This window comes from Schistocerca cancellata, chromosome 9, assembly GCF_023864275.1.
Source record: "Schistocerca cancellata isolate TAMUIC-IGC-003103 chromosome 9, iqSchCanc2.1, whole genome shotgun sequence".
NCBI lineage: Eukaryota > Metazoa > Arthropoda > Insecta > Orthoptera > Acrididae > Schistocerca > Schistocerca cancellata.
In genome coordinates, this window is record NC_064634.1 from 478,383,004 (window position 1) to 478,395,103 (window position 12,100).

Consider the following 12,100-nt stretch of genomic DNA (forward strand, 5'->3'; position numbering starts at 1 on the left):
TTCCATAATCATCATAAAATTGCATTCCATCAACTTTCTGATAATGAAAATAAATACAATTAAATCAACAGCCTTGGGCTGGTGTGAAGTTGTGCAGACTGGAACAATTGAACCTATCATTGTTCCCTAAAATAAGGGACATCCTACCCAAGAGCTTTCTAGGCCCTTCTAAAGTGATGTTCCATCACCCACCCAATCTTCAGAACATACAAATCTATCCCTATGCCACTCCTAATCTCAATCCCTTGCCACAAGGATCAAATCTCTGTGGAAGATCCAGGTGCAAGACCTGCCCAATCCACACACCCAGCACTTCCCATACGAGTGTTAATGTTATGCCATCAGAGACCGGGCCATGTGCGAAAGCAGCCATGTCACTCAGCGGGTCTGCTACAATCACTGCAGAGCTTTTTACATTGGTATGACTATCAAGCAGCTGTCCAGCAATATGAACTGCCAACACCAAATCGTGGCTAATAGCAAAGGGTGCAAATGAGTGGCACAACATGCGGCTGAACATAACATGCTTGATTTTAATGGCTACTTCACCACCCGAGCCATCTGGATCCTCTAATCCACCACTAGCTTTTCTGAGCTGCACAGATGGGAGCTATCCTTACAACACATTCTCCATTCCCATAATTATCCCAGCCTCCACCTACGGTAACATACTGTCCCCACATCCTCCGCCCAACTTGTTTCCACACCCTCTGTTCTGGCACGTCCTCCCCATTCATGTGTCCCACCCTCCATTTGCCACCCTCTGCCAATAGACCCACTGATCTTTCCCACACCTCTTTTTTTGCTCTGTTTTCCCCACCTCCCTGCCCCACAACCTCCTGACGCTGCACCTGTTGGCATTCTAGTCCCTCCACATTCTGCCATACAATGCTCCTCACTCCCCCCACCAATACACAGCTATTGCATCCCTTCCCCACTCCCTCCAGGTTGCTGCTTCCATCCCATGTAACATTTCCATTCTGGCCCCACTGTTGGAGTTGGTGGTCATGTGTGCAAGAGAGGTGCGCTTGCTTGTTTTAAAATGTGTGTGTGTGTGTGTGGGGGGGGGGGGGGGGGTTGATAAAGGCTGTGGCCAGTGTAAGTGTCTTAATCATTCCTGGCTGTAATTTAGCATGCCACCTTTATAGTAAGTAGCAATCTATCTTTTCTGACATTGTTGATATTCCTACGTGGAGTTTTCATTTTTTGATTTTAGTATGAAAGAGGCTAGGCACAGGGTAGGGACTGAAACAGGGATGTAGATTTATCAGTGCAAATCCCTGTAGTACTATTTCACGTGAGTGATGGAGCAAGTGACCATACAGAAACTTACTTATATCCGCAGTAGGCAGTACAGAGGATGCGATAACAGAGAATCCAAGGGATTAGGAAGCTTCAAGTACATACACTCCTGGAAATTGAAATAAGAACACTGTGAATTCATTGTCCCAGGAAGGGGAAACTTTATTGACACATTCCTGGGGTCAGATACATCACATGATCACACTGACAGAACCACAGGCACATAGACACAGGCAACAGAGCATGCACAATGTCGGCACTAGTACAGTGTATATCCACCTTTCGCAGCAATGCAGGCTGCTATTCTCCCATGGAGACGATCGTAGAGATGCTGGATGTAGTCCTGTGGAACGGCTTGCCATGCCATTTCCACCTGGCGCCTCAGTTGGACCAGCGTTCGTGCTGGACGTGCAGACCACGTGAGACGACGCTTCATCCAGTCCCAAACATGCTCAATGGGGGACAGATCCGGAGATCTTGCTGGCCAGGGTAGTTGACTTACACCTTCTAGAGCACGTTGGGTGGCACGGGATACATGCAGACGTGCATTGTCCTGTTGGAACAGCAAGTTCCCTTGCCGGTCTAGGAATGGTAGAACGATGGGTTCGATGACGGTTTGGATGTACCGTGCACTATTCAGTGTCCCCTCGACGATCACCAGTGGTGTACGGCCAGTGTAGGAGATCGCTCCCCACACCATGATGCCGGGTGTTGGCCCTGTGTGCCTCGGTCGTATGCAGTCCTGATTGTGGCGCTCACCTGCATGGCGCCAAACACGCATACGACCATCATTGGCACCAAGGCAGAAGCGACTCTCATCGCTGAAGACGACACGTCTCCATTCGTCCCTCCATTCATGCCTGTCGCGACACCACTGGAAGCGGGCTGCACGATGTTGGGGCGTGAGCGGAAGACGGCCTAACGGTGTGCGGAACCATAGCCCAGCTTCATGGAGACGGTTGCGAATGGTCCTCGCCGATACCCCAGGAGCAACAGTGTCCCTAATTTGCTGGGAAGTGGCGGTGCGGTCCCCTACGGCACTGCGTAGGATCCTACGGTCTTAGCGTGCATCCGTGCATCGCTGCGGTCCGGTCCCAGGTCGACGGGCACGTGCACCTTCCGCCGACCACTGGCGACAACATCGATGTACTGTGGAGACCTCACGCCCCACGTGTTGAGCAATTCGGCGGTACATCCACCCGGCCTCCCGCATGCCCACTATACGCCCTCGCTCAAAGTCCGTCAACTGCACATACGGTTCACGTCCACGCTGTCGCGGCATGCTACCAGTGTTAAAGACTGCGATGGAGCTCCGTATGCCACGGCAAACTGGCTGACACTGACGGCGGCGGTGCACAAATGCTGCGCAGCTAGCGCCATTCGACGGCCAACACCGCGGTTCCTGGTGTGTCCACTGTGCCGTGCGTGTGATCATTGCTTGTACAGCCCTCTCGCAGTGTCCGGAGCAAGTATGGTGGGTCTGACACACCGGTGTCAATGTGTTCTTTTTTCCATTTCCAGGAGTGTATATATGCCTGTATGTACATCTTCCGATCTCTAACCTCCCCCTCCCCCTCCCCCACTCCAAATAAAAAGGCGCATAAACAAAACAAAATATCTAGATACTGCAAAACACTTCACATTGCTTTTTGTAGAATTTATCACACTCACCATGAAACAAAAATTTAATAGTTACGTAACATTAAACCTATCATTAAGTAAAACTCTATTGTGATTTGTGTGCCAAGAACATATGACAAATGATTTACAAAATACAAGGTAAAATTAACAAATCAGATACTTCAAATCATCACAGTCTTGGCTACTCTAGCTCACCATTATCAAGAAATTTTGGACTACAGACTTCTCTATATTAGCAATATATATTTTTACTTGTACCTCATCTTGCTTCCTTAATTAGGTATTTCTTTTTTCCATTTACAATAAATGTTTCCCACATTCTTGTTATGAAAGTTTAAAATCACAATTACGTCATATATGAAGACTGTTGTAAATGACAGAGTGTGTACTGGAGAATGACAGAGCAGGCAGAAATACTGTATTTCCTTTTCTAAAACTTTTTCACTGAGGAATATCATAAGAGGATTTCTACTTTCAATTGTTGCACGAACACCACATTGACAAAAATTGAGGAAAGTAACCACAGGATAGAAAATCAACTAAAATTGCTCGACAGCAAGAAGGCAATGGGAGCTGATGGAATACCTACACAATTCTACACAGAGTATGTGAAAGACTTTGGTCCTTGTCTAGTGGCAGCTTATTACATGCTGCATTCCATGCTATTGGAAAAATGCACCAAGTCTTTCTCATTTTCAAGAGTGGTTGTTGAACTGTTGCACACTTCTATGGGGCTACATTGCTTATGTGAGGGTTGTAAAATTTTGTAACATATTTTATATTTGCATATTACAAACAACCTGAAGACTGAAAATTTCATCTGTAGAAATCAACATGCATTCTGTAAACAACAATCATGTGAAAATCAGATTGCTCTGTTCATTCATGACACCCAGGATGTAATAGAACTGGTGCCATATTCCTTGGCTTCTGGAAAGCATTCCATGCAGTTCTGCACTGTTGCCTAATGAACAAAATATATCAGAGCAACTTTGTGACTGGATTGAAGAGGTTTTGGCAAACAGAACACCACTTGTCATTCCTAACGGAGAGAGATCTTCTGACAAAACTATCTTTGGACATTCCCCAAGGGACCATATAGAATAATTACTGTTTACAGTAAACATAAACAGCCTAGTGATTAATGCCAGAAGCTCTATGAGGCCGTTTGTGTGCGACAGAAGCAACAATAGTAGAAAATTGTACCGAGATGCTGAGAGACCTACAGAGAATTGACACTTGGTGCAGGAATTGGCATGTAAGCTCCAACATTCACAAATTTGACACATTGCACTAAATGGACAGCAAGTCTCCATTTTTGTGTGACTGTACAATTACTTTACATGGACAAGGTCACAGCCATAAAATATAAGGGAGTATGCATGTGGAGCAATTTGAAGTTGAAAGACCACATAAAACTAAACATACAAAAGGCAAATGTCTGACAGATTCTGTAAATTTGATCCACCTGTTTATCGAGCACTTTGAGGACATCACCCTGGACATAGCTCCTGCAAAGCATAGTCGTTTTTATCGTTACAACAATGATATGTTCATTGCCTGATCTCATGGATGTGAAGAACTGGGAGAATTCTTTGACCACATGAACAGTATCCAAAAACAACATCAAATTCACGATGGAGGTAGAAACTGATGTTGCCTTCCCTTTCCTTTATGTCCTCATCTGCTGTAAAGCAAATAGGCCTCTCAGTCACAGCGTTTACCAGAAACACACCCACATGAACTGTTATCTGCATGGTATCAGCTATTGCCATCTGTCGCAGAAACGTTGCACCATTATAAAGACCTCGGTGCATCTAGCAGAAGCCACACCAGACTCTGAAAACCTACCAAGGGAACAGAGCCATTTGTGGAAACTATTCAAGGAAACAAGCTACAACAACTACCAGATTTCGCAAGCCCTCTTTCCAAAACCACAGAAGCAGGAGGACCCCGAGTATGACTCTAAGAAGCTTGTGCTTCTGTGTACTGTGGCTCAATAACAGGAAAGTTTAGCCCGGCTCCTAGGGAGAGAGAGAACAGATTCTGTCTTCAGGGCTTCAACAAAATTTCGACAACTCACGAGGCCTGTAGTAGACAATGTAGGCCTTAGAATGCCAGGAGTGTATAAAATACAGTGTGGGTGCAGACACATTTTTGTAAGCAAACTGTGCCTACTATTGAACACTGCTGTGTAGAACACGAGAAATGCTTTCACCTTCGGTACACTGAGAAACCAGTGATAACAGAGCATGCTCTACAAAATAGACATTGTATTGCATTCAGAGAGACATCAGTTATAACACGGAGTAAAAGTTTCTGGGATAGCATAATTAAGGAAGTGATCAAGATAAAAAATTGTAATGACACTCTCAATAAAGATCATGGTCTATAGATAAGCATGGCTTGGGACTTGGCCATCAAAAGGTTGAAGGAGGTGCATCAGATGCATAGCGCAACAAAACTATTACCTTAAACGGTATTGAAGTGAGCACGGGTGACATCACAGAAGGCACTGCGCCTATAGAAGGATGGAAGCAGCAACCAGAAAACAGTGATCACTTAACAAAGGCTGAAGAGTACACAGTAAAAAGCTTATGGATTGTAAACCACTGAACACAACTGGAAGCTCAAGAGAATTTTATCAAGTACAAATCACCATGAAACCATGCATTCTTGTATGATGTAGAAATACCTCATTCAGTTAATATATTGGTACTGCTCCTCAGTTTGGGACTCCTACCAGACAGGATTGGTCGACAATACTGTATCCACTGGCTGCCACCAGCGACAGGCCAACCACCTCACAGCTGTGTAGCACAGTTAGCCACAACTCTGGTCTGCTAGTAACGAAACAGTCGACATCAACACAAACATGCTGGGCTATTTTCAACCAATCCTCAAGCAGCCTCCACAGTGCTGGCCAGCACCAGTCTCACTACTAGCAGCACGTGTGTTGCAGTAAACAGTGCTGCAATCATAAGCACTCATTCTCTTCCACGAAATTATAAATTGTCCACCCGTCGAGTGTCACACCGGAATCCTACTGCCAAGATACTTAGGTTACTGCCCAACTTCTCTGCGGCCAGTTCATGCTACAGGTTTCTGATGGCCACAGCTAGCAGCCTACTGATGTGAGTTCTCTTTGCCAAACTGAATGAAGTGCATCTCACCACAGCATCCAAGCAACCAAGCCATTACGAATGAAAAACACACAACACTAGAGTAATATGACACCAATGTTTTGTGTATTTTATTCATAATGTATAAAACATTCTACCAAGAACTGATGGAACTGTCAATAAATACGTCCAAGTCATCACCAAGAGTATCCTCCATTCACCACTCTGCTAGACTTCTGTCTCAGCCATTCTCCAATTAACTACTTCCACCGACTGTCTCGACGCTCCTCGAGCTCACTTCCTTTCCCGACCCTACTGCCAATAATCCTCTAACACCCTGCCACTCACTACCAACCATGACCCCCGTGGACTTTTACATTGTGAGAACATTCTAGTGCAATTTCAGTGCCTGAACTTCACCCTGAACCAAATAGTGTGGACACTGTGTATTGTATTCTGATCATTGGACTTAACAAACATACAACTGCTCTTTGTTACCTAGCCACTTCGATTTCAGCATGTTGCTCCTCTTAGTCATGAACACTAAAGAAGAAATAGACAAGATGGAAGGAAGAGCCATGCAGTTTTTCACAATTTTGTTTGGTATGCACAAAAGTTCCATGGAGATGCTAATCCAGTCTTAGTGGCAGACACTAGAAGAGAGGATGCAATGATACACGAGGCACTCTCTGCTGACAGAGCGTAGGTGTAGATGTAAATGTAGATGTAGATGTAAACTTTTCACTGAACAGGTGATAGAAAATGCAATGCACCTCACCTCGTAGGAGTCCGCAGTGTTCTCAACCACACTGCTTCCATTGATTGTGAGCAGCTGCTCTAGCTTTGCTGCACCCTTTTCTTTGCTGCTGTACTCACTGAGGGTTAAGTCAATTGGCACACCACTTATAACTGCCGACTTTACGCCATTCCTGCAATGAAAAATAAGACACAGAGATTGTAAAACAGTGACAAGCCAAAGAATCCATATAGCACTTTTGATGAAATACACCAAGGTCACAATTGTCATGTTGTAGAGCATGCTCCGCAACAGGATACTGTGTGTTTCCAGTATACACCCTCTGCCTATACTCGGTCATCTTAACTGTTAACTCGACGAAACTTAACACAAGCTTGCCATTTTTCTTCTCCCATCCATCGATTTATTTCTTTTAACACCACCTCCATATTTCCTCCAATGTATTAGTGTACAGTACCTATTGACTGAGGTGTTTAATGGCAGGAAGTTAACAATTAAGACCTGATGTGTAACTCATCCATAGTTCTAAATGGACTACACTGGGCAACACACCAAGGAGTGGATGTAAGAGGAATTATAGCAAAATTGCAATTGGAGTAAAGAAAGGAAGACTGATGTGTATTAGAAAGTAAAATATTTTTCCGACACAGTATGTGCTTACATATTATATTCAGCAAACTCTCCGAGAAAGAATTCTGTGAACTGCATTTAAAATATGGATCCATTGCAAAATGTTACTTATTCTTGGGCTAGTTAGTTCTCTAATGATGTTGAACTTAGTATGTAATCCACATGCTCTGTGGAAAGAAGTGTCACCTTTGGCTAATTTAAAAAGAGAAGATCAGGGGCATGTGGCAAAGACAATTGTTAAGGATTGATTATGTCAACATTGGACAGAAAGTAAAATAGATGGGGAGCTATCTTGTACTGGAAACAGTAAGCACTGGTCTCAATCAACTGAGAACACCTGGTACAGTGAGAAAACTACAAAACAAAAAAAAGAAAAGGAAGTTAATAGCACATTGATACAAATGTCATCCAAGTGTCACCCTAGACAGACAAGGAAACATAATACAAAACATGTATGAAGAAATTATCCTGGCATTTACATGAAGTTATTCAGGCCAGCTCATGGAAAACCTGAGCTAGAACGACTGGATGAGGATCTGAGCCCTATTTCCCCTGAATGTGTGACCATTGTCTCTACCACAATGCCATCCCATTTATTTTGAAATTGAATGAATGTAAGTATAAGTTGTTAAAAGAAAAGAGAACTGTGAATATTTCACGTTACTAATGAAGCTATCATAGTGAATAGTACCAAGGAAAGCTGAACGCAAATTACCATTATTCAAAAACCACAGAAAGAAATTAGGAACCATGTGATAGGCCCATGCTCGTATCTCTGACTTCATACAAAATAATAATAAATATATCCAATGAAGTTCATTTATTACTCAACCATGTAAGACAAAAATAATATTACACAAGATGAAGATAGTGATCTTTCATTAAAGTAACTTGGCATAGGTCAAAAGTAGAGTGATACAACAAACCATATTAGAAACTGGACAAATTCATTAAGTTGCCAATCATTCATAATTTATTATTTTGTAATAAATTGGAAATTGAAGAGCTGCTGAAGTTAATTGAAAGGGCTAGTCATGTGTGAAAGATGTGTACCTTGTCTCCTATGTCCGTAGAATTAGTTATGAGCAAAACTGAGATGTCTATTAACCAAATATCTACCAATCCATTTTACTGAACAAATGGATATGAAACTGAAATTATGACAATACAGTAACCAAACCAGCTAAATCTTTTGTGGCACGGCAATGTTTTCTAACAAGAAAATCTTGATAGAGAATATTAGTTGAATTAGAATACATATGAAGGAAGGAAGAAGATAAATTAGGGTTTAAGTTCCTGTCAGGACTGATCTCATCAGAGATGGAGCAAATAGAAAATTAGGCCTTGAATGGGAGTTTGAAAAATATGCAATTTCAATAGCAACAACATTCTCCAGGGCAAAATTATTCCATGTGGTGTGTAAGATGTATGAGACAGGCAAAATGTCCTCAGACTCCAATAAGAACTTAATAATTCCTAGTGCAAAGAAGGTAGGTACTGACAGGTGTGGATAAACCATCAGTTTAGTAAATCATGACTGCAAAATACTGATACAAATCACTTATAGAGTAATGGAAAAGCTGATAGAAGCTAACTTCAAGGAAGTCAGTTTGGACTGCAGAGGAATGAAGAAATGCATGACGCCTTACTGACCCTATGATTCCAATAATTATAAAGCAGCTACAGACAATATGGCCAAACTTTTGACAGTGTTGATTGGACTAGATTCTTTGAAATTTTGAAGTTATCAGGGGTAAAATAGAGTGAACAAAAGGTTTACAGCTTGTGCAGAAACCAGACTGCAGTTAGAAGAGTTTAAGGACATGAAAGGGGTGCAGTAGCCAAGAGGTTGTTCAATCTGTTCACTGAGCAAATAATAAAGGAAACCAAAGAGAAATTTGGAAAGCCAATTAAAGTTCCGAAAGAAGAAATGAGTACATTGAGGAGGAAATTAGATAAGAAATGAGACACTACGAGTAACATCTTTTGCCATTTGGGCAGCAAAATAACTAACAAGGTGTGAAGTAAAGTGTATATAAAATGCAGACTAGCAATAGCAAAGAATGCATTTCTGAAAAATAGAAATTTATTAACATGCAATATAGGTAGTCTTTTCTGAAGGTATTCATATGGAGTGTAGCCTTACCTAGGGAGTAAAATTACAACACACTAAGATCAAAGAAGGATATTGCTTATACCATGCAAAAGCTGCTTTTAACAAGAGAAGAAACCTTTTCATATCCATCTGCACAGACAACCATCTCAGGAAAAACCTTATAAAGAGGTTTGTTTGGGGTGAGCTGCTGCACGGAAGTGAAACACAGACACTCAGAGAAGCAAAAAACATGAAATAACAGCCTCAAAGTTGTGGTGCTACCACAGAATGCTCAATATTTCCTGGGGAGACAAAATATCAAACAGAGAGGTGCTCCAGAGTGGAGGAAGCCTTGTCCCCTGAATCTCATCAAATGCAGAAGGGGCACATGGGTCTGTCATCTACAGAGACATCACAGAGTCATCAAAAGTATAATTGAAGGAACAGTAGAAGGGAAGAATGCAAGAGGCAGACAGACTAGAATACATCAACCAGATCATGGAGGATGCCAGATGCACTACCAATGCTGCACTTAAGACAAATGCCAAAGACAGAAATGCATGGCAAGCTGCTGCTAACCGACCACATGGTAGAAGACCAAAGAAGCACCTTTGTACACAAGTGACATCCGGACAACAAGGAGCTCAGACAATGAGAGAATAGAAGCTTGTGGAATGTTTAAAATTAGATTCGTAGGTTGAGTAATGAAGAGATACTTAATCAAATTGGGAAGAAGAGCAATTCACAACACAACTTGACTAAAAGATAAGATCAGTTGATACGGCAACCCAAAGGCATAAAGGGATCATCAATTTGGGACCAAACAGCAAGGTCATCAGTCCCTTGTTTCAAATGTGGTCCATTCTGATAGTGCGATGTCTAAGAAAAGACAGAACGATAAAAGGGAAAAGGCTAAAAAATGTAAAAGGACAGTCATGTTGTCAATGGTAAAACAAAATAAGGTAAGTCAGCAAGAGAGAGAACCCAACGTTATGAGAGAGGCAGGAAATATCCCACCTGTGAAGCAGCAGTGGCAAGACCAGCTGCGACTTAAAAGGTGCTACCGCTAGAATGTAGATGTGCGTATGGGAAAAGGAGACTAACCAATCCTAAAAAAATGATAAAAACAGAGCAAAAGGGGGAGAAAAGAGGATCGCGGTCTGGGAGGGGACTCGGTAATCTCCAAACACGGCTTACAGTGGGAGAGACCCCAACACCCATCGCCCTGCCCCAACATCAAAGAGAGATTAAAAAACCTTAAAACTGAGAATAAAAACCACTTTCCCGGAGGAAACTGAGAACCAGGTCGACCATCTGGGAATCGTCAGCCAATATCAAAGGTAAAGTGCAGGGGAGCCTGTACTTAGAACGAAGAGCCAAAAGAAGGGGGGCATTCAACCAAAATGTGGGCTACTGACTGGAAGGCGCCACAACCACAAAGTGGGGGTGGCTCATCACGCAAAAGAAAACCATGGGTCAGCCTGGTATGGCCAATGCAGAGACGACACAGTGTGGTCGAGCGCTTTCCGGAGAGGTGAAAGCAAGAACGCCATGGGCCTGGTGTTACCTTAATCGCACGAAGTTTATTAGACAGGGAAGTAGCCTCCCACGAGTTGGCCCATGATTGTGCGAAGTGGGATTTGATGTGAAGCCGTAAATCCGCTGCAGGAGGGGTTACAGAAAACGGGGGGGTAAGTGACTGCTCCCCTAGCCAAATGATCATTGAGCTCATTAGCCTGGATAAAATGGTTCAAATGGCTCTGATCACTATGGGACTCAACTTCTGAGGCCATCAGAACTAACCTAAGGACATCACACACATCTATGCCCGAGGCAGGATTCGAACCTGCGACCGTACCAGTCTCACAGTTCCAGACTGTAGCGAGTAGAACTGCACGGCCACTCTGGCCAGCATTATCCGGGATACCCACATGGCCAGGGACCCAAAGGAAGATACGGAACAAGCAGCACAGTGAATATCAGCGAGATGGTCATGGATGGCAGAGACCAAGGGATGGCGCAAAAAAACACCGGTCAATAGCCAGAAGGCCACTCATTGAGTCCGTACATAACAAAACGAGGTTGTGTTGGTACTGTTTAATAAAGGTAAGCACCCGGGAAATTGCCATCAATTCCGCAGTAAACACCCCACATGTAGGTGGCAGCAGATGATTTTCCATTCCAACAGAGGACGTGAAGGCATATCCCACATGATCAGCAGATTTAGAGCCATCAGTGTAAAAAAACAACAGCATCCCGAAACTCCCACAAAATTCAGCAGGGGATGGAATCTTTCAGACCTCGGTGGAGGCCCGAGGGCAGGAATCAGGTGGGCGACGTCCATGGTCTTGGCACAGGAGAGAATAGGAAGGATGAGTGGGAGAGGAACGGACAGCGAGTGCATAAGACACCAGAAGCTGGGACCGCCGAACAGAAAGGGGCGGGGGGGGGGGGGGGGGGGGGGGGGGATCCCAGCTTCAACCAGGAAACTATCAACAGGGCTAGTAGGGAAGGCACCAGTGGCCAAACGGATACCACAATGGTGGACTGTAT

The 12,100-nt window shown here is 43.5% G+C and overlaps 1 protein-coding gene across 4 annotated transcripts in view; it reads right to left on the bottom strand.

Annotated features, from left to right (window-relative positions):
• The window catches only part of LOC126100531 (copper-transporting ATPase 1), a 589,098-nt gene that overhangs the window by 217,186 nt on the left and 359,812 nt on the right, over positions 1–12,100 (bottom strand). For all 4 annotated transcript variants that reach the window (XM_049911146.1, XM_049911149.1, XM_049911147.1 and 1 more), the window contains one exon: positions 6,844–6,994. In XM_049911146.1, the coding sequence (XP_049767103.1) occupies positions 6,844–6,994 (151 nt within the window). The remainder of the gene's footprint in view (positions 1–6,843; positions 6,995–12,100) is intronic.